Source organism: Drosophila obscura, unplaced genomic scaffold, assembly GCF_018151105.1.
Source record: "Drosophila obscura isolate BZ-5 IFL unplaced genomic scaffold, ASM1815110v1 contig_4, whole genome shotgun sequence".
In the NCBI taxonomy this organism is placed as follows: domain Eukaryota; kingdom Metazoa; phylum Arthropoda; class Insecta; order Diptera; family Drosophilidae; genus Drosophila; species Drosophila obscura.
The window spans coordinates 430596-457990 of NW_024542828.1; the positions used below are offsets into that span (position 1 = coordinate 430596).

The 27395-nt window shown below is 49.1% G+C and overlaps 1 protein-coding gene across 5 annotated transcripts; it reads left to right on the top strand.

Annotated features, from left to right (window-relative positions):
* The first annotated feature begins 650 nt into the window (after nucleotides 1-650).
* On the top strand, nucleotides 651-27234 carry LOC111068898 (elongation of very long chain fatty acids protein AAEL008004). 5 transcript variants are annotated; one of them, XM_022358679.2, is made up of 11 exons: nucleotides 651-968; nucleotides 18760-18980; nucleotides 20359-20441; nucleotides 20703-20810; nucleotides 21090-21170; nucleotides 22156-22239; nucleotides 23491-23547; nucleotides 23679-23784; nucleotides 23868-24004; nucleotides 24069-24224; nucleotides 25266-27234. In XM_022358679.2, the coding sequence occupies exons 2-11, from the start codon at nucleotides 18923-18925 to the stop codon at nucleotides 25602-25604; spliced, it is 1209 nt and encodes a 402-aa protein (XP_022214371.1). In that variant the 5' UTR covers nucleotides 651-968; nucleotides 18760-18922; the 3' UTR covers nucleotides 25605-27234. The 5 variants fall into 5 exon arrangements, with proteins under 5 accessions (XP_022214371.1, XP_022214369.1, XP_022214370.1 ...); XM_022358677.2 differs by lacking the exon at nucleotides 21090-21170; XM_022358678.2 differs by lacking the exon at nucleotides 22156-22239 and having other exon boundaries at nucleotides 652-968.
* Nucleotides 27235-27395: the final 161 nt, after the last annotated feature.

Below are 27395 nucleotides of genomic sequence, written 5' to 3' on the forward strand. Positions count from 1 at the left end.
TAATTATCGAATATAGAATGGGGGGCGTGGGGCGTGGCGATAGTTTGTTAATTCGAATAAGTGTTAGGTCCTACACTGGCATCAGTCGGCCAGCAGGTGCCGATTACCCGATCGTCGATACGAATTCCGAAACCCTTGGACATTGCACATGTCGAAAGCTCTGATCGGAGCATTCCAAAGAATTCGTTCGACAGTGGGCGAAACCAGTAAATGCACAACTGTGATGCATCCCCTTGAACCTTGGGTCCGCCGCCGACATCAACAACAGGAGCACGTCGTTCAGGGGTTCAGTCGGAGTCGGAGTTCGAGTCGGGTCCAGGCCGGGCTATGGGCCAGGGCAATTAGATTGTTTGCTCCGCTCCATGCACTCGACGCAGAGCCGCGGAAAGTTTTCTCGCTGCATTTGTCACCGACCTGTACTGACCGCAAAGTTTCCATAGCCAGAAGCTTTGCAAGTTCTGCGCTTGCGCCTGCGCTCTGCGCTCTGCCGATGCTGGCTGAGCTGAGCTGACGGCAGCGTTGGCGCCGACGCCGACGCCAAAGCGGACTCGAACTCGGACAACGGCAACGACAGAGACAGAGACGCCGATGGCAGGCAGGTAGGTTGGCAGCGTCCCCACTTTTCGCGTTTAATCAGCCCCACATCGCGAGCGAAACTCAGTTTTCATTCAGAAGTCAAGCGCGCTAATCGTCGTCGGCTCCCCGTCTCGATCGTGTGGGCCACTGCAAGCAGTTGCGAAAATAATCAGTTTTACAAAGTTCTTTGGCAACAATTTGGGAAATAGTTCGGGCCGCGTGCAATTTTTGTTGTGTTGTGGTTTTTGCAGTTTTCAGTTTTCAGTTTTTGGTTTTCGGTTTTCGGTTTTCAGCGATTTACCAAGAGCCGTTCGTTCGTTCGTTCGTTCTCCGCCGTTCCCCGTCTTGTGGATCGCCTTGCCGTGCTGTTGCCGCTTTACAGAGATTTGTTGGTAAGTTGGTAAGCCTTGCCTGCCCGGCCTGGCCTGGCCTGCCTCCACATGTGTTTTGCCTGCTCTTTTGCAACTGTTCGTGGGTCCGTTCACAATAACCATTTTGGACACCAATCCAGCTCTCCTCGCCTCGCCTCGCCTCCCCACGACATACCACTCCATCTAGCTAATCGATTAAACTGGCCAATCGACTACCATTACCCGAGCCCGAGTCCGAGTCCGAGCTGTGTGGCAACCCTGACGCTTTGACACTTGCACCCGAGACCAGATACCAAAGAGGCACAGTAAAGAGATCAGAGAAGAGATCTTACGTGGTCTCCATACACGTAGAGTAGGTTGCCCACACACAATTTATCAGCCCTCTCTGAGAGCTGTCGATCAGCTGATTATTGTTTTCCTTTTCATACCCTTGTCCATCGCAAGCGATTTTATCACTATTTATTACCATTTGATTGCTGTATGTAGAGTGCAGAGCTTTGAGCAAGCTTTCCCCCACACCCGCTACAAAGCTCCCTTCAGCCGAATTCCATCTGCTCTGCTTTGCTCTCTGCTCTCCGCAATTAGCACGCCCTTGGTGGAAATAATTGCCATCTATGTAGCCCTCTCCTCCTGCTGGATGGAGCATCTTAATATGCTCGTAAATATTAATGCGATGCGAGTACAGAAGATGAACGGCGCAAAAACTTCCCCATTAAACCTGTGTGTGTCGTGTCGTGTCTCGCCTTGGCCCGGGCCCGGGCCTGGCCTTGGACTTGACTCCCTGCCGGATCGGTGCCGTGCCCGTCGTCTCCACTTGACGTGACAGGCAGAAGAGTCTCCCCTAGTGCTGATTCCTGGCCTTTATCCTTGTTTTTCGATGGTTTCTCCCCCTGCCAATCGTTCGTATCAGCATCAGCGTCAGCATCAGAATCAGAATCAAGTTGTAAACGACTTTGGGGAACAACTTTCGAGGAATTATGAGGGCAGCGGCGCATATTTAATGGGCCCCTCATGACTCCTCCCTCATAGCGATAGTGCTGATGTGATGGATGCTGATGGGCCCCACTAGTTCGACTCTCGCTTCCGTGTTGCCAATTAACCGAACAGGTTAATGGATGGAAACGCCCGGGATTTTCCTGCAGTTCCAGTTCCTGCTACATGCTACCTGCTACATGCTGACAATTCCTTTGTTCTGACTCAGAGCGGGGACTTCTTGCTTACTCTCCAGATTCCAGATTCCATTCAACTGCCGCTGCTCACGCCCAAGAATCAGCAAATCATTTCAAATTGTAAGCCGAGGTTTCGTTTTCGGCATTTACATTTATTTATATGCAAACGATCCGCGTCGCGTTCCTTGGCTGCTCTTCGAATGCCACGCACGTAGACCCATTTCAAGCGAATTTACAGGCCTCACTCCCACTCCCTCCTCCCTCCCTTCCGTGCCATCCTCTTCCTCCCGTCTCAGCCAGCCACAGAGGAGACTGGACTGGACTGGAGATCGCACTCGCAGATCTAAGGCTAAAGCCCGACGGCGCACAAGAGAACAGAGAAGGGAAGCCTCTACTCTGCGGTCAATGTGCCTCAATCCCAGATCGGCTTAGAACGACACATCCAGCAAGTGACGAGAAGTTGTCAGAAACATTACGACAACTCCAGCACTATGCTCACTCTCTATAAATAATTCAAACATACTCGTACATACATATGTACATGCGTTTTCTCCAGAACAGGATCTCTGTTTCCTCAGCCCAGCCCCGCCCCGCAATGGTTGCGACCTGCTAATTGACAAACAAGCAGCGCACAACTGTGCTTTTGGGAAGGGCAACACAGAACATAGAGCACAGAGCCCAAAACACTGGCTAGCAAAATGGAAAGAATAGAGCGGAGGAGGAGGAGGCCCCTCTGCCGAATAAACAGAATAGACCTGAACTTGGACTGGAAACAAGAGGATTGTAGATCCATTTGGTTGGGTTGTAACGTGAGTGTGGATCAGGATACCAATCGATTTGCAGAAGTTTCAGAATAAACAGATATAAAGAAGTAGTGTAGATCATTAACTGTCTGCTCTTTGATGTGTTGTTTAATAACTACATTCAATGTTGACATTCACTTGGGTTCAAGCTGCGTAACCGACCAAAATTGAATAGTCATTCATTATGGAATCAGAAATTAGAGACTTCTACTATATATTGTACTCGTATTGCCTTCCATTTGTGAGCGTCACAGTTTAGGGATTGAACTTTGATCGGAGATTCTTTTGAAATTGTTGGGACTTCTCGATAGGCCAGCCACCACGTTCAGAGTCGGAATTTTTTATTTCAACAGATGTACATATGTACATACATATACGAGTACTTAAGAGTATAAATAAAATATATGCAAATACAAGTAGTCGTACATTTCGTACAGATATATATAATATATATAATATATATATATATGTAAACCTGTATAAGTACAATCGTTTCAGTTGGTTCATGGGATTTTGTGGGGTGACTAATAAAAACAATTAACAGAGTTTCGTCTGCCGCTGTCTGCTACGTGTGGGGCATGTCCAAGCAACCAGAAACAGAAGCAGAAGCGAGAGATCTCACCGATCTAGACAGATATTGACAGGGCCTGCTGCTGACTGGCTCACAAGGTGCATGTGTGATGGGCGTGTGGGCGTGACTGTGTGTGTGTGTGTGCATGTGAGGAGGAAATTGTGACTCTGACTGCGAAATTAGATGAAATTCCCGTCTGAAGTGTCTCTCCGGATCAGCTGGTAGCTCTTCCCCCTCCCCCACGCCTCCTCCTCTATGAACTTCATTTTCTTCACCGGATCCGATCCGTCATCAGCTGTCCCACTTACAGGCCTGCAGAGTAATTTCACAAACACAACAAAAAACCGAAGACTGCCGAAAGACAATCCAAGGCGGGGAGATACATCTACAGACAAATGTACATATATGTATGCATAGATGAATAGAGATACAAAAGCCAATCACATCGGTGTGTTTGTGTGTGAAGTTGCCTACAGATCTCTTGCCTGTTAATTGCCGTAATTAGTGCGACGAACAGCAACAGCAGCAACACAACCGAAGAGAGTAGCGGAAAATGCAACAAATTAATCATTACAAAATCTTCCATAAACGATTCGACTTCGAGTTTGAGTTTCGAGTTTCGGGTTTGGGTTTGCTCATGGGGCGCGGTGCGGCGACTCTTCACTTCACTTCACTCAATTTGTTTGTCAGTCACTGAGTTATTCCGTCGGCCAGTTGGTCAGGCTTATAATTAGCTAAACTCCGACATGATTGGCGCTTTTTGGGCAAATTGTGACAACCATTAGGGCTGAGGGCACCGGAAGCCCAAGGCCCCACCCAATGCAATAATGAACAATTTTCCCCATCTGCATCGCAACTTGAAAATGTTTTGAGGTAACCAACGATTACGATTGCGATTTACACGTGATGCCCCCAGAGAACCAGAACCAACCCCAGAATGGGCTGTGACAGGCTTCCAGTATTTTCACGGCAGCTTTTCACGGCCCGATTATTTCCGCATGGCATGAAAGCGATTTGCAATTCACATCTGGACCGGGTAGAGTCAAAGCCCGAGACGGATTCTGTTTGCTACTCCGGAAGCAACCAGAGAGGGGGGGACGAAGATAACCCTGAAGCCCACGATGCGAACGATGCGAGCGGGCAAGCACTCCTCATAAAAACGATCAGACCAGCCTCAAATTAGTGACTAATGTGGCCAAAACAAAAGACAATTGTGTGCACAATTGTACAATTGTACGGCGCATTTGAGCTGCTTCTTTTTAATGAGTATTTTTTGGTCGTTTGCGCCGTCGCTTTACCCGCTATAAAGCTGTCAACAAAACTTCTCCACCTGAGGATTTTGACATTGAAATGCGGCAGAAGATGGAAATGGAAGTGGAGGTGGAACTGGAGATGGCGATGGAGATGGAGATGGCTGGCTATGAACCACCTTGCGACGTTGATTGAGTTGTCAAAAGGCAGCAACAATGCCAGCAGCAGCAGCAGCACAAAGAAACAGCCCCAAAAAGATACATTTCCCCCCATTCCATCTCCACACTATTCCCCACTCTTCCCCACTCGACATTGTCTTGGCCCAGCCAGGGCCTGCTCGGCGCTGCGTTGGCCGAATCTCCAAAATGCTCATTTGTGGTCTATGGGCCGCGAGAGGGGCACAGCACAGCACAGCACACGCACATGTGGCTATATAGGTCGGCGGCGGTGGGTTTGGTTTGCACAGAGATTAGTGGCTATTAGCGGGGCAGCCTTGGGGCGGATGAGGTGAGAAATGTGCCCAAGAGGCGGCCTCGGCTCGCCACTGTTTAACAATTTTAATTGGCATGAAAATGAAACACTTGTCGCAGCAGCAGCACAGCTGCGGCACGTTCCCCTCCGACATAGTTGCGACTGGCAAGATCGAACAGACCTTAGTGGCTGACCTGTAGCTTCCTGGAGGAGGCATTTACTGGAATTAATTCCACCCTGGCATTCCCCGTAATCGATACTGAATACATGCATCTGCCATTACGAGTACTGCTGCATATGCCCCTTAGATAGTTGTGCAATTACCCAAGGAATTCGAATTCCATCGTGAAAAGGCACTTTTACAGCAACTAATCGATGGTTCTGTAGTGAGCTGCGATTACTGGCATAGTCGTAGCTAGCTGTCGATAAACAGCCCCGCCTGTTGTTTTTAATTGCCGGTTCTATCTTAATTAACGCGTCCGTCCGCTGATGATTTCCCTTCCGTAATCGCTCCGATGCCAAAGTGCATCGCAAGCAAACCCAATCCCTTTCCCTCGCATTAGACAAGCTTTCCAATATTTGAGTTTCTGTTAGTTGGGATCGGAGTCGAAGTCGAAGTCGGATGTTCGAATGTTCAAATGTTCAAATGTTCGGCTGTTCGGCTGTTCGCTGGGCCAAATATTTGCCTTGGAAAAACTCGAGTGCCTCGGCTCAACGGACCCCAAGATGAACTTTGTTTATCCATTGTCTGTTGTTTGAGGTAAATAAGCTACAAATTGCGCCATGTGTGGCCACGGCGAAATCAACTTTCGATCATATTCTCACACTCTACGACGTATGTATGTATAATGGACAGGCCAAGAGATCTCCATCTCAGCACGGGACGGCACGGCACGGGATGGGACGGGCCCTCCGCAGCACTCTCGAAATAGCTGATTGGCGCTGCTACTAGGCGCGATTGTGTGGAGCAAATAAAGCGACTAGGAATGGGAGTCCCCCCATTCCCCATCACTATCCCCCGTTCTAGCCAAATACGAGCGGCTCTGACGTGATTCCGATTCCCATGGCATCGTCGCGAAATTCCCATGCAATCCCATGGAGTACTTCCCTTGCCTTGGTGGGCGTTGCACGTGCACTGCTGCACTGCTGCAACGCGCCAATGGATCTGTGAAAGGTTAAGTAGGCCCAACCTAACCCGTTGCGACTGGGGGGGGTACGGGTACGGGTACGGTTACGGGTACGGATATTATTTTGATTATGTTCCGTAAACCTTTTGTGTTTGCTTGGCAATTGCGAAATTGTAACGCTTGACTGTGTTTTATTTCCAGCCTCTAGGTGTTTGCCATGGCTGTCGTCGCACCATCTCCATCCCCATCCCCATCCCCATCTGGCGGGGCGTGGCCCCGGATACGACTATATGCCACATCTTCTGGTATATGATGTTCTCATTACCATTGGGTGTAATTTTAAGCCAAATTTCACGCGTTTCCCAGGGTCTAGAACCCGTTCCGAATCACATTTGATGGTTCAACTTTTTATTGCGGCCAATTGCGGGGCCCGCCAGCTTTATGGCCCGTAGAATTGTCAAGTGTGTGACCGGCAAAGGGCGGCAAAGGGCCGGGCCCCGAGAAAGTCATAGTCAGGGCCGCAATCGAGCCTCCATTGGGCCATCCCATACCATCCCATCCATCGGTGGGCTGTCACTTTCGGTTGAGTTGGCCCGAACCGAGGCCCATGCCGAGTCCCAGTCACAGTCCCCGTCACAGTCCCAGACCAAGACGACGGATATTTGGCATTTGGGGTATTTGCCAAGCTTAATCATTATCATTACCACACATTAGCTAACTAAGCCTTCAATTTGAAAGGTGAGGTGGCTCTGGGCATTGTCTATTGCGATGAGGTGGCCATTGTGCAATGGCTCAAGTGCCAGTCCCAGTCCCCCAGTCCCAGTCAGTGCCCTCCCCTCCCCGCCCGGCCATTCCATGCCACAGTCCCCCCCAAGAGGCAGCGTCACCGTCACCATCATTGTTAGCGTCAGCGTCAGCCCAAACCCGAGTCCAATTTAAATAGATTTCTTTTTGTCGCTGCCATTGTCTTTGGCGTTGGCTGTTTGGGTTTGGTTTTGGTTTTGGTCTCTTTGCTGCATATTTAATTATTTTTATAGTCGGTCGAGTGTCAGTACGATCGGCCAGCGGGGTAATAATCGTAGAGAATCTCGTAATCCCCCCTGCTATCGTTATGAGACTCCATCATCGCGTAGCATTTGTCTTTGGAATGCTGTGGAATGCTGTGGCATGTTTGTAGCTGAGAACGAATCGCCCCCTGAGTATTGCCATACCAATGGATTCAGTGGATTCAGTTTGAACCTGTTATATTGTGGTGTGTGTGTGTGTGTGTATGTACATTTGTTTATGCGAGTGAAAGTTTATGTTTGCTTTAAGGTCAGGAAGTGCTTCAGCTCCAGGAACTGTTTTCTGTTTGTGATTCATGAGATGGGAAATTGCTTAGATCAAAAGTTCTAATGGAACCTTCAACCCATTCAGATTTTTTCTGGCCTCTAGGCTCCCAGCTCTATTGCCAGCCATAAAGTGCAAGTGCCACGCCCCAGATCTGGGGCGGTGCTCGGTGCTCGGTGGACGCGTTGGCATTACCAAAATCGAATTCCCTACGTGTCTGGGCTGCCTAAAACGTTCGGCTGTCAACAGCGCCCGCGCCCTTGACTCAATTACTTTGGCCTGACCTGGTCCGTGCTCCATGCTCCACGGTGCTCCGTGGTGGGGCCGAGTTCGCCGTGGCGCATGCGCAGAATGCATATGGCATATCTTGGCATGCGGCAGCCAGACTTTGGGCAGGCCCCGGGTCGCATCCCTCTGAGGAAGGAATACGCGAGTGCGTACGAGGCGGGGTCTGGTGTCTGGTGTCTGTTGTTTGTCTCATTAGGATTATGATTATGAGGCTGATTAGTTAATTGCGCGGCCGCCCACCATTGTGCAAGGCGATCATTCGTGGCTCTCATTCGTTAATTGAATTCAGCAACAGCCGAGCGAGCTGTAAGCTAATTTTAATTGCTGCTGGCAGATGCCGGATGATGATGCTGGGGCAACAGCTGAAGCTAGTGTTGGAGCTACAGTTGGAGTCGAAGTCGGAGTCGGTGCAGGCGGCAACGACGCAATCTCCGGCTTTGATTGCTGCTGTCATCGTTGCTGTCGCCGTTACTTGTACTGTTGCTTGACTGTGGCAACGCAGTGTTGTTGCTGTTGCTGCTGTTGATAATGGCATTTCATTTACGAAACTTATTAATCGATTTATATGCGCCGGCACACTGCCACACTGCCACACAGGCGCACACACACACACACACACACACAGACAAAGCGTTATAGCCCCAGAGCCCCCCCACACGGCCCGAGGCGTCCGCATCGCTGCGGAGAGCTCGACTCGACTCGGCTGGGCTCGGGATCCGGCGATGCAGGCGGCCCCCAAGGTGAGATGTAAATTGGTGTCTGTCTTTCTTTGTGGCTGATAAACCGTTAGCGTTTCGCGATGACACAAGGGCCCAGAGCGGAGCTCGGGAGCGTGGTGAGCTTGGCACGTTTCATTTTGACATTGTCATGCCAAAGACCCAAGAATTTTGGCCACGGGCCAGTGCTGGTGCTGGTGCTGGGGCTGGTGCTGGGGCTAGTGGCAGAGACCGGAGCCCACTTAGCCGTGCCACGCCCACCCCTACGCATTTTGTTCGTCTTACGAAATCGTCAAAGCTTTTGCGCACGCGTATCCACAATATTGGAATCGATTCGATGCGATTCGATTCGTTGTCTTCTTCCTCCTCTTCTTCTTCTTCTTCTGCTGACTCCATTTTGTTTGCCTTCAAAAGTGCGTTATGGTCGGTCGCTGCTGCCGACTTTTTATTTATTTATTGCCCACTTCTGTTGCGCAATAATGCAATATTAATTGGTTATTTCAGATGTTTTTGTTGAGTTTTAGGTTAGGAGTAGGTCTCGCTCTCTCTCTCGCTCTCTCTCTCTCTCTTTCTCTTGATGTGTGCCAAGCCAAGCCAAGCCAAGCCATGCCATGATATGCCATCCGATCCCATCCGATCCAAAGTGATGCGCGACGGGGCGAATAGCTAAAACTATCTCCACAAATTGTGCCTTTGTGTGGGGGCCTGAAAGGTGACAAGTTTAGTGCGCAATCAGCCGGATGGTTTATTGGTTAAATGAAAATCTTTGCATGGAATATGGCTAAGGGAAATCTCATTCATGCCAACAGCTGATCTGCCAGGAGGGGCCTCATAGCTCATCTGCTCAAAATCATTTTCTCATCAATTGTCACTCAAAAAACATTATCCCCATAGTTATTGGTTTATTAATTATTATTATTATTATTATTATTTTAATTCAAAAGGCACATTCGAAGGCACAAAAACCAATTCGAATTCGAAAATAAGAAATATTTACTCCCGAAGTCCAGTTCAAATAGAGCTTTATTCGGTGTTCTTTACTAATAATTCATAGATTTGATAGAGCTGAGATACATTTGTATCTGAGCAGAAGATGTTCAAAATGTTTAAGTATCCTGCACCTACCCACATTTATCCCTTGAAATATTTAGACATACATTATCCCCGATTGTACATATATGTACATATGTACATACATCATTCACCATAAACTCAATTTTTGCAGAAGTTAAGCAATTTCGATGAGGTGGGGTGTGTCATCGAAAGTGGTTGCGCGAAGGGGTAACGTCATTTCCGGTTAATTTCTGCGGAAAAGAGCAGCAACTAGGGGAGCAGAAACCCCAACTGAAGTGAAACACACACACAAACAAGTGGAAGCTTATGACTGGAAGATACCCGCTACTCAGGTATGCCTCCAAGTGTAATTTAACACTTGAATGCTGACTGATCGGGTACTATGCCCTATACATATAGTAGCCATAGCAATACCAATAGCAAATACCCGATAAGACCCATCCCGTGTGAACAGCATGCCCTGCGAGTACAGGGTACGAAGAAGCGCACCCAGAAGGACTAACTAACCGAAGCAACTACCGACCCGTGTCCTGTCCGTGTCCATATGCTTGTCTCTTATCTGTGTGTGTCTGTGTGTGTGTGTGTGTGTGTGTGTGTCTGTGTGACCAAGGGGTGGCTTTGGGACAAATTGAGAGCAAAAGAATAAACTTCAAACAAACAACAATCGACTCGAAAGAGAAACGCAAACACAGAGAGTGGGAGAGAGTGAGAGAGAGTGAGAGAGAGTGAGTCGCGGCAGACTTCTCTTCTGCATGCGACTGACTCCCTTCCCTCCCCCGATGACATAATACCCGTTGTGCTCATCGTATGTTTGGACACGCGGGTATCTATGTATGTATGTATGTATGTATGTATGTATGTATGTATGCATGGCCGCTGTTGCAGCTGTATTCGATGTTCTTTTCGGGCTCCACTTCCACTCGAGTCTGCCACTTTATTTGGCGGCATGTGCGTTTCGGTCGGCTGTTCGCTTTTCGCTGTTGGCCCGAAACGCAACGAAACGAAGCGATGACAACCCTCGTATCGTATCCATCGGATACGCAACCAAAGAGAACGCAGAGAGAGAGAGAGTGACAGCGGTAAAGGGTGACAAAGAGACAGAGAGACAGAGAGCGAGCAGACGTTATCAGCAGCAGCAGCAGCAGCAGCCGCAGCAGAAGTGAAGAGCAGCCGGCCTTTTGGCGCTACAAGGCAGCGGCGGCGAATGTATCTGTATCTGGCAGATACAGAGAGCGCGCCGCCTTCAGATTGTATCTCTGTGACTTGTGTGCGCTGGCATTCGTGTAGGTGTTGGTGCTGGTGTTGGTTTTGGTGGCTATGTGGTGTGCGCGTGACGCAACGCAACGCAACGCTCAACGTGTAGCACACTGCCCCCCAGTGCTTCTTCTTGCACCTCTTGCCATTTGCCAAGCGGTGGCAGTGTCTGCTTCTTGCCGCCTGCCATCCACCAGATACAGATACACAGCCAGGCGAGTCGTCGCCGTCGTCGTCTGCCGCGAGTCTCGCGCTCTTCCGAGGCCGCGACTCTCTGGCCTCTCTGACCGCACTCCTCTCTCCGCTCTCTTGCAGCGGCATTTAGACGGGACGGCCTTTGGGGGTTCGGTCGCTCTTCGCCCGATTCTCCGGCCTCAGTTTGAATTTCGCTTTTCGCTTTGAGTTGTGTCTCGTCCGGTTCGCTTTTTGGGTCAGGCCAAAGCGATTTCCACACACAAAAATTCCTAGGCCGCTGCCCGAGATACAGCCACAAATCCACCAAACCAAAGTAAAGTGTTTTTATTTCAATTCCAATACCGATTCCAATTCCAGTTGCAGTCGCTGATTTTTGTTTTCTGATTTCTGATTTCAACTTTCAAGTGGCTCGACTCGAGCAGAATAGCTCTAAGAGTGTCCGCGTCGGTCGCGGTAGCACGCCCGTGGCACGCCAGTAGCACGGTAGTAGGTTAGTACGTTAGTACGTTAGATACGCGTAGTATACGCATTCGTATTCCTATTCGTATCTGACGGATACCCACGTAACAGGCGGCAGTTCAAGTGTCGGCTTCCGCCTTTCGGAAAGTGCCTCCCCGCGCCATGAAAACACACATTAACGAATGCTAAACGTTGTTTATCTATTTATTCTGCTCGATAAATCAAACGATGTCAAGCGGAATCAGTTAATGCTGCCCTGCAACTCTCTGCCTCCCTCTCCCTCTCCCCCTGGCCGGTTGTGGATCGGGTGCGGATCTGGGTTCCATTAGCCTGTCCCATAGCCAAGTCGATGCCCAGTGCCCCAGCCCTTGCACAGCTTTTCAACATTTATTTATCCAAGTGTATTAAAAACTATCTTTCTGTCTCTCTGGGGGTCTCACTCTCAGTGCACTGTGCTCTGTGCTCTGTGCTCTGAGCTCTGGCCTGGCACCTGCAGTTATCGGTCTCATTACCTTTCCCCCCATTGCCCCCCGGCGACAGATGGGGTCAGCCGATTAATCAAGACTGATATGAACTGATTAGAAGGGACGCATACACACGCGTAGAGTAACGCTACTCAGCTCACGTAGCTGTAACGCATGTGGTGAGTGTGTGTGGGTGTGTGTAGAGATATGTATGACATAATTCCAAGATATTCCACACTCGCATCTCACCCAAAAGAAAGAAAGAACTCTCTCTCTTTCTCTGCCTCTTTCGCTGCCTCTTTCTCTGACTCTGATGCAGAGATGCGCTCTTAGTTAACTGGCCCACAGCGGGCGAAGAGCGAGCGCGCCAAAGAGAGGGCCGCCGCTGCCGCCGCCATTCATCCATCAGGTGCTGGCGCCCGACCTGACCCCTCAACAAGTCATCGCTTGGCCCTCAGCCTTGATTCAATTTGTTTGGCGGAAATGTGGCCCCACCGCCTCCGCCACCCCGAGGAATGCATTGGAATCCATTCCGGCACAGAGCATGCGGGGCGATTGAATATCTGCCCAGATTGGTTCAGAAAACAAAAGAAAAACATCGAAAAACATCGAAATTATGAAATGGGGGTGGAGTGGGGGGGAGTGGGGGCGACCCAATAAGCAACCAACAATCAGCCATCAACAAACAACAAAAGCCGCATTAGATGGTTGCGTCAAGCAGCGTCCAAACGCGTTTCCAGCTCCATTTCGTCAGGTCAACCTGTTGGCTTGTTTGGCTGTTGATGGGGCGAGGGGGCGAGGGGGGGCTTCCTTTTGGCGACACACATTCGGAAACGGCTTGACCATGAATTCGATATTGAATGCAAAAGTCCCAAAACCAAAACCAAAACCATCAACGGTCAAAGAGAAACGTGAAAAGAAAACCTGAAAGACGTGAAAAAAACCCAAGAGCTGTGCGTGCATGTACATATGTATGCATGTATAAGTATGTGTGTGTGTGTTGTGTGTGTGAAATGCCGTAATAATTAATTGATCGACAAGTGCGGGGATTCGATTTGGTATGCGGGGCATCACCTGCCTCCGAAATCGATCATGATCATGACGCGGGGCCCTTACACCACTCAAAATCGCTGCACCGGCACCGGCAGTGCCAGTGGCAGAGGCAGAGACAGAGACAATGCCAGCGACAGCGACGCAGCGCAGCGCAGTTACGACAACGCCGACAGCATTTTCACCTGTTGTTGTTATTTTGCTCTTTCCAAGGGGAGAGCTTACTGACTTTGGGCAAATGTTTGCAACGCAGAGGAGAAGATGAGACGAGACCCTATTCCTTGTGAAAGTATTCCAGACCTATCGACACCGACCAATCAGCATCATACATGTACATGTACATATGTATGTATGTATGCTGAGCCCACGTTTGACAAAAAAGCAGTCTACTAGTAGGCCATAGTAGGAACGATGGATCTGCTGGGATTTCTCTTTATCGTCGGACCTTAAACTGGCCTGGCCTGGCCTTTCTTTCTGGTTTTGGGCTGGCCTGATCCACTGCGAGTCAGATTTCCCAACGCAAGGCAAGGGAGTGGTGCCGAGCTGGTGGGCGGGGAACGGTTCATCTTGAGTCGTGAATAGGCCGAATCAAGTCCCACGAAATACCCAAATCGGGCATCCACACCGTCAAAGGCCTTTCGACCGCCAATCACAATAGAAATGCAAAGAAATTTATATTAATTCGTAATCGGACGACGACAGCGCCTCGAGGGCTGGAGCTGGAGCTGAAGCTGAAGTCACAGCCAACGTCAACGTCAGCGTCAGCGTCGAAAGCCCGACTCTGCTTGCGGTGACTTTGACTTTGTGCTCTCTCGCTCTCGGTTTTGTTTTCTCTGGAACTCCACGCATCTCTCTCGCATTGAATGTGTGATTCGTGATTCTTATTTCCGATATAATGGAAAATGGCAATCACACTAAGAACCCAATGAAAGCCAATGAAACTAAACAATTGGATTTATTCTTATTTCGCACCATTGGAACTATATAATTACTCCAAATTTCAAGCGAGAGGTGGCGGCGGGAGAGCAACGGAGAGAGCGCAGTGCTCGATTTCGCGCAACTGGCAGCGACGACGCCAGCGATGACAGCGACGCCAGCGGCGACGGCGGCATGCTACTGGGACTGGGCTGGGGTATGGTATGGGTATGGGGACTGGGCATGTTGCTTTAATATTTCAATACTTTCTCGGCCGCGGACAGCGAAACAACAGAAGTTTTTGTCTTGTTTCAAGTCGGTTGCTTTGGCGATATATCAATATATCTCAGACATCCCTGCCAAGTTAGTCGTGCTCCGCTAGTCGTTGTTGACGGTTTTGTGTCTCTCTCGGTCCCGGTCCCGGATCCGCTTCTCCTCCGCTGCTGTCTCGTCGCCGCCTCCGTCTAACCGCGCGTCGAACCAAGTCGAAGTCCGCCTTTAAGCCTTTAATCCGTCCCAATTGGGCAGTGTTTGACAGGACTCGGACGCAGCCTGCAACAAAGTATAGTGATAAGAACGCTACACAGCGCCCCAGACCCCAGACCCCATCACCATCCCCATCCCATGAGTGGAGTGTGTGTCGACAATCGCCCAAATAATTGTTCCAACATTCACGACGCGCGGCTCCCCAGTGCACCCACGGGCCCCAGAGGAGCGCCAGCCGGACATTTTCGGCCAATTTTGGCCATCCGCTGTCCGCTGACCGCCGACCGCAGTCCTGTGCTCCAAGCAAGTGCACCAGCAACTCCGACTCAAGGTAAATTCTCGGCCCATTTCACTGCACAGAAACAACTCGAAAAGGATAACAGGATAACAGGATGGATGTTGCATCGATTAACGTTTACATTGTAAATTAGACAGAGTTTTTACTTCAGTTCAGTCTTGGTTGACTCTTTCGGTTCATTCCACGCCATAACTCCATAATAATATGCACAACAGTTTGACCCAACTTTCGCAATTTACATCGAATTAATTATGAATTAATTATCGCCAAATACGCGTATGCATACATACATGTATGTATGTACATATGCATGTATATATGTATATATATGTATGTCAGTTAACCCGTTTTTGGGTTTCTCTCCGTGGAAGTGATTGAACCTTTTACTGGAATGCTAATTTCACGTTTCTGGGGAACGGGGAACGGGGAAGGGGGCAGGGGAATGCAAATAAATTGAGTATGTGGCTGTGACTGTGACTGTGGCTGAGACTAAAAGCCCAATAACTCAGTATAATTTCATCTGGCATTTGCTATGACCCGTCGGTGCAATGTGCATGCCCCATGCCCCTGCCCATGCTCCCATCCCGTGCGTGTCGGCCACAGCCACAGCCACAGCTGCTGGACAAAATGTCAGAGAGTGCGTTTTTTTATTGGCAAACGGCTGCAGTCGAAGAGCTCTTGACCAGCGGCATCCACAAACGGTTTCCTTATGCCTCCCTGCGCCTCCCATTTGCCAATCACTCGCGCCCCGCCCCCCCTGATTGTTGACCAAGCGAAGGGTTGCCGTTGCCTCATCCGCCCATCCACACTCCGCCCATTCCATTGACTTGTGGCAGCCAAAAAATTGATTCACCAAAAATAAAAATCAATAGCAAATAGAAAGGGAAATGGAAGTGGAAACGGAAAGGGAAAGGGAAAGGTGAGCCCCCTGACTCCTTCAGCACGTGACACCTTCTCCCTGGCGCGAATTGATGAGCTGGACGATGATCCCCCAGGTGGGGGGGTATGCCCTCGCTCCCGCTGCCAACCACTGCCAACAGTGACTGACATAACAAAACTAGAATGGCCTCCATGGACGAGTATGTACTAGTAGTGTGTGTGACAGCTACGGGGCACGGAACAGGAGACAAGAGGCAAGAACGAGCCACGCGCCACGCGCCTTTTCGGCGTCATTCATGGCGTGGCGTGGTGGGCGAGTACTTTCCCTCCCGACTGGTTTTCCCTCACTTTTCTGCATGGCCTCTTGCTTATTTTACTGTTTTACTTTACTTTTTTTGGGTTCGTGCCGGGGCGAGCCTTTGGGGGTGCGTCGAGTGAGTCACGCGAGTCGGTCGGACCCGCACCCGGACCCCGAACCCAGACCCAAGAGCCAGAGCTCGTGGACCAGAGGGTTTTGCTCTCATGGTCGCGTTTTTCATTCAAGAATCCAGAATCGGGCCTCTGCGCAGGAGCAGACTGAAGCGAAGCACTGGCACGCCGAAGAGAAACCGTAGCAATGGAGCAATGGCTGGGCACGGAATGGAGGGCCCAAAGAGTCCACATCACGTGATGATGTACGGAATGTGGGGGTGAAAGGGTGTACGGAATGGGTGTGCACGGGTTCGAGTGTGACAACGTGGCGCCGGCTAAGCGGCGTGTTGCTGTCTGCGCCACCAATGGGTGTGTGGTGTGGGGTGTGGGGCATGGGGGTATGGATATGGGCAATGGCTGGGGCTGGTGTCGTTTTGGGGTGTCGCCTTACATGCTCATGTGTGCATTGTTGCTTCATGGGTTTGGCTTTTGTGTGGGCTTACATGGGGCTAACAACGGCAGCAGCAGCAGCAACAACGAAATCAGGTCAATGAAATAGCAATATTTGGCACGGCTTAAAGTCGCTGCTGGCTGACTGGCTGGCATCGCTTTCAGAGCCCTCTTCTAAATGAAGGTGAGCTTACGATTACCTATAGTCAGGCCCATACCCCTACCCCCCACCCAAGCCCCTCGACGCTGCGCTGCTAAATCAGGCGAAGGCGAAACAAAGCCATTGCCAGACCTCCTCCTCTGCCGCCCACTCGGTTCGTGCCAGTTTTCTGCCCCGTCGTCTGCCATGCATTGTATTGTACGAGTATCTCTGTTGACAGCATTTTCCGTTTGCTGTTTGTGCTGTTGGCTCTGGCTGTTCGCTGTTTGGATTTCTTCTTCTTTTTGTTGCCTTGTTTTGACTTTGGGTTAGTTTAAATTTGGCTTTTCGGTGGCAGTGGCTTAATTTGCTTTCTTGTTGTCGTCGTAGTCGTCGTCGTCGTCGTTGTTGGTTTTGTTGTTGTTTGGCAAAGGTGTTTGTACTTCTGTTTGCTTTGCCCGCTTGCTGCCTTGGGCTGCCAACCGCCAACCGCCATCCGCCAAGCCCATCAAATGGGCGAACATTTGTAGTTTCTGTTTACTCCCTGGCTATTGAGTAGTTTCAGCCCGAGTGGACTTGGCAGGATGAGCAGCGTTAGAATCCATTCCCACTGGCAAACACACCCCAGACAGGCGGCTCACTTGCTGCCCCACGGAGGGAGGGAGGGAGGCACGGTCCTGGCCCTATGCTTTCATTACGAGTGTATGCTGTGCCCATGGCCTCTCGCTCTCATTAATTATAATATTATGCGCCCTATCCGGCCCCCGAGAAGGACCGTTGTAGTGCCATTAGCCGATGCCCTTTCACAGTACCCCCACCCCCCACACACAATTATCGCCTACACGCCCCCCCCCCATCAGTTCAAAGATGCCATTGAGCTCTATTATTAAACATTTACGATACACTTGTGTGACGTTCCACGCAGCGTATGAGTAATACCCCCACCATGGGAGGGAATGAGCAGAGAGCGACGAGCAGAGAGCGAGGGAAACTTTGAATGGTGTCCGAATACAATAGATTGAATAAAATACTCGCACGAGCACCCACGTGTCTGTAAGAGAGATCCCAGCACCAGCACCAGCGCCAGTCCCAGTCCCAGTCTCCATCCCCTCACAGCCAAATAAGCCCTGCTATTCAGGGGCCTCTATAAGGAGCTTTACCTTTCCTGGAGAATTCGAGAGGCACCAATCGAGGGACAGGACAGGGACGGGACGGGACGAGACGGGTGCTAAGTGCCCGCTTAGCTGTCCTTGAACTTTCTGGCTGGCACATTCCCCGCGAGACATTGCTCACACCTCTCGGCCCGTCCCGTCCGGTCCCGTCCCCGCATTTTGGCTAAATTATCGATCTGCGATATCGAGCGTCGCAACGGCGATAAGGGGGCCCAAAGTCAGCGGCGGTATCGCAAATAAAGTGGCAAAACAAAAGACGAACCGAATCGAGAACGAATCGACTATAAACAAGATTGTTGGATGTAAATGTGCCGATCAAATGCTGACGGAGCAGCTTTTGCTGTTGGTTTATTAACCTCATTCTCGTTCCCATTCCCATTCCGAGGCTGCTGCTTCTACTGCTGCTGTCTCTGAGCCCAGCTCCACTGCTGTGCGGCATATTCATATTCATGAACACTCGTATTAAAATACAGATACTTGTGCCATTTATTATATATTCGACTCCTCCAGTCTCGACTCTGTGCGTGTGTGCGTGTCGAAAGTGGGCTGATAAGGAGTACAAATTGGCAAGTGGAACTGGCTACTGGCCTGGGTAATTGGTATCAGTTTCGGGAGAGCTGTCCCTTGTATTCACTGTACACAAATGTAGGCTAGCTTATACATATGTGTGTGTGTGTATGTAGTTGTGTGTGTTAATGAAATTAAAAATAAACAGTCAGGCAGACAGATAGACCGAGGGCAGTGCCACATCACGTGCTGGCAGTGGCTAGGTCCACTCAGATGTTTATTTATACCAATTATTAATGTTTTGTCTCGTTTCCTCTCCCGCCGCTCGTTGCAGCTCGACAAACCTGCACCGCATCCGCCTCGCACCGCATGCTCTGACCAGACCAGCTCGCAGAACAAGGACCCCAACCACAAGGATAAACAAAATACAGAGAGACTTGGAAGGATTTCACTAGCATTGGCAGCAGCAGCAGAAGCAACCACTACACAGTAACACAATGGCCTTAATTATGAAATACATCGACACCGTAACCAGGTACCTGGACTCACATGGTGGTAAGTGGGGGGAACGGGGGCTATACTAATTTGTATAACCTTGATTTTGGGGGAGCTTTGACCAACAATCAACAGCAGCAACAGCAGCAACTGAGCCTCGCTCGCCGTGGCTTCTCTTTCTCACAGTTCTCTGCAAAACCGGCAAAAGGTTTGGCAAACGATTAAATAATTTTTGACACCTGCCCTCTAATTGCCCAGCGACCGGGGGCCAGTGCAAGTGTACATACAGGCAGTTCGTTTATATGTAGTGCGAAGAACAGGGAACAGGCCTATTATGTGGCACTCGCTCGATCGTTGATTCCCCCACAAATATTGCCCATATTTCATTCACATTTTGAGCATAGAGTGCCCAATGTACATGCATAAATACTCGTATATATTACATACATAAGAACAGGAAGGAGTATAATATACTGATTCCAAATGCTAGTGCTCGTATATAATATATATTCACCTGATTCCTCTACACCACGAGTACGAGTAATTTATTGGTTTTGGGTGAGGTGAGTCCATGCAGTTCTTATCGCGATATTCGATATCTAATTTCGAAATAGAAAAAAAGCCATTAATGCCGCTGTTATGCCCAACCCAAATCGATTGCACAGAGACTTCACAGATGGCAATCAACTGAGGGAGGTCTCGGTAAACGCCAGAGGGATCCCTTCTGGGATTAGCAGGCGCCGTTTCCATCCACGGTAAATCAGCGGATTAATCAAATTAATTTGATTATAAAGTTTCGTTTTATTTTTGGTGATTGAAATGATATCAGAAACATTTCAGTATCTGTATCCCAAATAGTTGTTTGCAATGATTATTAATTGATGATAATTCCCGGACGAACATTCCGCCCCTCCCTCCCCCCTCCCCATTCTGGGCCATCTTGGCATAAACAAATTGCCCAACTAATTGCCTTCGAACTAAATTGAAAATTATGGCATTTAGCGGTGGTTCGACTGTGTGTTCGACTCATGCAGATGCCCACAGATTGCGTACGAATCGGCCGCAATTAAGAGTGTTAAGTTAAGAGCGTGCACGTGTGCCCAGCTCTCTTCATTATCGCAATTCCACTTCCACTCCCCTCTACTCTACTCTACTCCCCTCCACTCCACTCTAAGCACGAAGATCGCCGTGCCCATGGCACGACATGCCCAATGCCCATGGGATAGGCAGGCGGCGAACGTGGGGCCGAGTGGGGCCGAGTGGAGGGCAGGGTCAATGCTGATGGGATGTGGGAAACGATAAGAGCACGGCGAGCGCTTATCTAACGGATACGCCGAACTGCTGCTTTGCTGTTTGCTGCTTTGTTGGTGTGCAAGACCATGCCTGGACCATGGGGAATTCTAATTCGATTTCCTCCCCTTGCTTGCTTCGTGCATAGACTCAAGGACAAAGGACTGGCCCATGATGTCATCCCCGTTTCCCACACTGGCTGTGTGCCTCACATACGTCTACCTGGTCAAGGTGAGTTCCGTTCCGGCATCCATTTCCCGTCAGCAGTCTGCCCGCCGACTCAACAGGTGTCCCACTTGAGTCCGCGGACTGGGGCCGAGCTAAGCTAATCGGCCACAGTAATCTCAAGTCTCAAATCTTAAGTGCCAGATCCACCTGGTCGCGTGGGTGTGTGAACGATAAGCGAGCAAGTGGGATTACTGGGTGCTAAGCCATGAGTCAGGGCCGGCGATTGTATAAACGACAATCCATGATATGAACTCTGATTCGCAGGTGCTGGGACCGCGGTTAATGGAGAATCGGAAGCCCCTGCATCTCCAGAACACACTAGTCCTCTACAATGCCATACAGGTTGTATTCAGCGCGTGGCTATTCTACGAGGTAGGTACTCGCCACCCACCACCCACCATCCCCATCCCCCATAACATTCCCAACAGCCATCGCATCGCATCGTCGCCGTCGTCGTTGTTGTTGCACCGTGAACTGGAGACGAACTGGAGGAAAGTCCATGAAGCGGAAATGGAATGGAAAAATGGAGAAATGGAGAAATTGCTCGACGCTTATTTTAATTTGATCCTAATTTGCCTTACTTTATGACATTTTCTGTTCTCTTTTCTGTTCTCTTTCCCCTTTCTTTTGCAACTGATTTCTTTGTTCCAGTGCTTAATGGGCGGCTGGTGGGGCGCGTACAGCTTCCGCTGCCAGCCGGTGGACTACACAGATAGTGCCACATCCCGGAGAGTAAGTGTCCCGAAAGCCAGTCCCCCCTTGCGTATAAATGTGTGCAGTCTCCCCACGATTCCAGTATCTCAGATACTAGGCGTAGCCGTAGGCATAGGCATAGGCATAGGCCCTCCCATTCAGAGCAATCTCTCTAGTCCGAGGAGATACAATCCCAGACCAGCCCAGCCCATCCCCCTTTGATTCGCTCAGTTATCCGCATACCTGTCTACATATACATAGATCTGCATAAACCCAAAAAACATTCCAGCGTATACATTGACATTGCTTTGATTAAACCACATTTTGCGAGCTACCGGCGACTACCGCGATTGAGCCAACGCTTCTTGGAGTACGAGTATTAACCAGCGCAATGCTTCGCCTCGTTGTTGCTACCCTCCATTATTATTGCTACTAAGTATTTACTGTATTACCATCCATGGCACACTTAACTCTCGGCCGCACACCACCCCGCCGCAGTGTGATGTGCAGTCGGCTTTGACTAATCCCCAAGCGACTGTTCGTTCGTTCGTTCGGGTCGGGTACTGGATTGGACTGTACCAGTGCCGACTGTGCCAGCTGTTCAGCAGCAAAATAAAATGCTTTGTTTTGTTTTGTACATAAATGCTAGACCAACCAAATTACCGAAATACCGAAACTCAAATAAATGGTGATTAATTTCGCTTCGATTAATCATAGTTGCGCTTATTATTTAAGTATTATCTAAGTACTTTCTTACTCTCACTCATACTAACAAACACCCGCACCTGCCTCCGAACATGCACATGTGTAAATACCAGAGTGAGTAATCAATCCAACAACAACAACAACATCAACCTGGAACCTGGAACCTAGAACCTGGAAGACCCTGGAAGGCACGACCACAACAGCGACTGCGATTGCGATTGCGATCACCCAAATAAAATCGAGAAAGAGAGACCGACAAAGAGATCGCAGATCGTTCGATATACTCGTAAACGTGAAATTTTGTGCTCTACATTTGCAGATAGGCATTTCCGGTTGGCTAACTGGACATTATAGCTTCCGATGTCAGCCAGTCGACTATAGTAATAATCCTAGAACGTTAAGGGTATGTGTTAACCTCACCACGAGCAGTAAGATAACGATAACAGTAGCGATTGCGATTGCGATTGCAATTGCGATTGCGATTGCACATACACCCGTAGCGATAAGCATTCTAATTATTTTAATTCGCCTTGGTTTGTGTGCGTGAAAATGGGCATTACAAATAGATACACCACCTAGATATACATATATATAGATATAGAAACATATATGTAGATATAGTTACTCGGTACATATGTAGATACACAACACCCTTGGAGTCTGGCTGTTATGGCACACAATGATAATATGGATTTAATTTATGGAATGGAATGGGAGGGAATGGTTGGGTTAATGGACTATTTTCTTGCACATATTCTAAGTAAAACTAATGCTAACACTCAGAACCTAACCCCGACACCGACACCGACCCCGTCCACAGATTGTAGCATGTGTATGCCGTACATAACTGATAACTGTCAACGTTTCCCCACTGTCACTAAACCCAAGAGATTCAAGGCCCCCTTCCAGACTTCGATATAACTCTGATCTATCCAGGCTGAGATCTGATCTGATCTACTCTCACACTCCTAGCCAACTAAACCAATTCCAAGGAATCAAACAAAACGATTAATTCAATGACACTACCCTTCTGTTTCGTTTGATACTTTCGAGCAGAACTATACACAATTTACTATATAAATACATCTTACGTGATGGAATCTCTTTCTCTATATATCTCTCTCTCTCTCTCTCTCTCTCCCTATCCTCTTTCTCTGCCCTGAAGAGTCTGCATGAATGTTTGATTTGATTTGAAATTGATATTGATTTGAATATGATTTGCGAGTAACGCAGTAACGAAGAAGTATTACTTAATGAAATGAGCTGTGAATGTGAATGCTGCGTGTGAGATCTGTTGTCGGCTGGACCGACACGAGTGTATACCCTAACCCAAGGAACATCGTTATCCCTATCCTGGGAAAAGAGTTAAAATTTCGTCCGTTTCTACATGAACTTGACTGCCATTTCTCATAGAAACCAATCTATGATTTCTGCCAAGAACTTCCCAGTGGATAGGGATGGGGATATGGTTGGGGGGATACCCAACCAGATCGGATAGATGAATGCCAGAAACCACACCAATACAAATACAACAAATACCATCTGGAAAATGAAACAATGCTAATCGATATGTAACTCTCTCCCTGCGCCGCTCGTTTCCTGCTGTTCCTGTTGCCGTTCCCGTTCCCGTTTCGTTTCTTTTCGGTGGAATCAGATGGTCCATGCCTGCTGGTGGTATTACTTCTCAAAGTTCACAGAGTTCATGGATACGGTGAGTGACAGATCAAAGCTCGACCGACACTGCGCGACTCTGCGCCCCCAGAGCGATAATTGCGACATTCATGAATCGACTCAACTCAACTCAACGGGCATTCGCTGCTTTATTTTTTTGTGTCGCCACAGATTTTCTTCGTGTTGCGCAAGAAGACCAGCCAGGTAACGACGCTGCACGTCATCCATCACGGCTGCATGCCCATGTCGGTCTGGTTCGGCGTGAAATTCACTCCAGGTGAGTGTGCGCACAATGTCTGTCCCTCGACTGCTCCGGCTGACCCGATCCCCGTCCAATCCCATCCACCCACCACCCCCCAGGCGGCCACAGCACCTTCTTCGGACTGCTCAACACATTCGTGCACATCGTGATGTACACCTACTACATGTTCTCGGCCATGGGTCCCCAGTACCAGAAGTACCTCTGGTGGAAGAAGTACCTGACCACCCTGCAGATGGTACGTGCCCGATCATGGCCCCCCAATGGATAATCACTCATATGCTCTCTCTCTCTCCGTGCAGGTCCAGTTCATCCTGATCATGGTGCACGCCTTCCAGCTCCTCTTCATTGACTGCAACTACCCGAAGGCGTTCGTCTGGTGGATCGGCATGCACGCCGTCATGTTCTTCTTCCTCTTCAACGAGTTCTACAAGGCAGCCTACAGGAACCGTCTGATGGTGAGTCCCCCTGAGATCCGGAAATTATGTTCCCTCCCCATCCCCCCTGCCGACCATACACCCATGACTACGCACTTTCCGACACTTTCTCACATTAATGGGCCTAACGGGCCAACGTTTATCATTGGCCAAGATCAGCCGAAAGCCACAAAAGAGCGGCTCACAGAGGGGTGGGGTGCGGAGGGGCCAGGCCAGGGCCCATTATTATCTATCGGAGATTTTCGAGCTGGAACTTCCCACGTTGCTCCGAGGCGCATTTCAAGACCGCAATTAAGGCGGCGTGTCGCAAGGGGACTCGGGGACTCGGGGACTCGACCATAAACACAGTGCTGTGTTCCAGATTCCGGTCTGTGTTAATGAAAATGAAAACGAATACGAATACGAAAACGATCCGCAGCCAGGCAGAGTGGGGCAAGAGCGTCGCTTATATCATCGCCAGCGCTGCACCTTGCGGACGTCTCTGTCGTCCGGTCCGTCGTCCGTCCTCCGTCGTTCACCTATTGCATATGCGCGAGATGCTGTGGTCCAAATTCATTAACGAGATTTCGTCAAGTGGGTCTCTGGGGAGTCATTCGGGCGTTTTGTTGGGTTCAAAGCTGCAGCACAAAGCGAAGACAAGGTACAAAAGCGCCGAAACGAAGCCGTTTAACGATCGTTATACCGCCATCGTCAGCATCAGGGGCAGCGGCAGCGGCAGCATCCGCTGTGCGTGGCACAAGTGAAAGTTGAACGGAGAAGCCACAGCAACGGGAAAGACACAAAACAAAACAAACACAGACACCGACTCGGACTCGAACTCGGACTCCCGACTGCGACTCCGACTGCGACTGCGACTCCGAATCGGACTTGGACTTGGACAAGCGTCGCAGATCATTGCATAACGATGGCTGGATGGTGCTGTAAAGCTGTGGGTTGTGGGTCAGTCACGTCACTGGTGGAGCTGGAGACACGGCAAGGGGACTGGGGGCGTGCACTGATAGTCGGTGAAATCACATCGATCCTACCTAATACCTTCTCCCCCCCGTTTTCGACTTTTTGCAGAAAAAGAACGCGCTGCTGGCCAACGGGAACGCCAAGCCGAATGGCTACTGCAAGAGCATCAATGCCCACGACGACCTGGCCATGCCCCAGCCGACGGCCGCGACAGCGACACCGGTGTCGAAGGACAACGGCAGCGCGGCGCTGCTCACCAACGGCCATGCGAATGGGCTGAGCAACGGCTACAAGCAGCTGGCCAACGGCAATGCGCCGGCGTCGACGACGACGCAGAACGGCCACAAGGGAGGAGCAGGGCCAAACGGCCTGCTGACGAACGGATATGCCACCAAGCTGCTGGACGACGCCTCCCAGGACCTGAAGCAGCGGAAGACGCAGAAATAATATCGGGGCAAAGCGGGGCGGCGCCAGCACAGAGCCTAGGACAGGGCACCATGGATCAGCAGCGCCGGGAGCTGCCCTCGGAATGGGGGGAGCTCCACAAGTCATTACCACGTCACACGTCTCGTCACGTCACTTTCTCCCATTCTCATCCGCACACACAATCAAACACACACACACACACAGAAATACAAATAAAACCACACAAACACCGATACACAGTGTGGAGAAACGCCGAGAATGAATGGGAAAACTCCCAAAAGTCTAAACGAAAGCTTAAACAGTGGGCATGTTTTACCTGTACGTAAACGGGCAGATATTCTCCACTCTACACTCCCCCAGCACCACCCCACCCCACTCCATGGACATACAGTCATGCTGAGAGTATGCGCGCAGGCATACCTATTTATGCATCCCTCCCCCCTCATAAACCATATTCAAATGTATAGGCATTGCCCCCAATAGGCGAAAATCATCAGAATCAGAATCAAAATCAAAATCAGAGATCCCACACTTATGCATACATGAGAGTGTATACATACATTTATTACACCTAAACATACAATATTTTGTTGCTTCTTTTCTTTTAAAACACACCCACACACACATACTTTAGTTGTACAAAGCTTACTACAAATTAGAAGTACAGTAAGTACCATGAGAATTGTATAAAACGCAAAAACAAATCCACAACAAAAGGAAGAAACCAAACGGGAGCCCGGCGCATAAACAAACAATTTATAAACTAAAAAGCTTATTCAAGTTTATTAAATTGTATTTGTGTGTGTGGAGCATGGAATTCAACTATTTAAGGCTAGAATTTAACTTATATTATACACATACACACATCCACACATGCACACACGTACACGTATAAATAATAATTAAAGAAAAGAAAAGAAAAAGATAAAAAGAGAGTTTGCTGGCGTGGCAGTCAACGACGAGTTTTGTAAATGTATAGATCAGAAAACAAGTGTAACTTAAAATTAGGCACAATAATTGTTACAAATAAAAGTCAAGCAAAATAGTCAACCACACTATTTAAGTCAGGCAGAACCAAAACCCGAACCAGAAACCCCAAGCCCCAAAAGCATACCCTACCCGAGTATTGGGATTGGATTGGGCCAAACTAAACAAAACAAAAACAAAATAAATAAAACAGAGAAATCGATTACGAACCAAGTACGAAAAAAACAACCGACTACCCACATAATGTTTCATTAATTTATTATAAATAAATGATGCCGCTGAGCGAAGAGAGCGAATCCAGAAAAACAAGGCAAACGTGAGATCGGAATTGGCATACATACATACATACATAGAGGTATTGGATCGATTGAAACAACAAATTAGACTGTAAGTCCCCCCCACAAACACACACACACACAATCTGGGTTCTATACGAGTAGATATGCAATTTCCAGACAATTTTGTATGCGAAATACCCATTTTTGTGGAGCAGTAACGAGTATGTAAACCCACAACCCCAACCCCTACCTATCCCCCTACCTATGTAATTATTATTATACAAAAAACAGAAACAAACCACATTGCAAAAACAACAACAAAATGTGTAGAAAATTAGGCGAAAACGGAGTGGAGCATTTTTTCAATAAAAACACTAAACAAAATACTCTTCTCATTTGTCATTGGTTTTCGCGTCTGCTGGAATCTAGACATGGATTTAGGCGTTCGCTGGGTTTAGGGTAGGGTTTTTTAGGCGTTCAATACAGTTTTATTAACATTTATGTTTAATTTGGATGCGTTAGATTTTACATGGTGTGCCTCCCACCT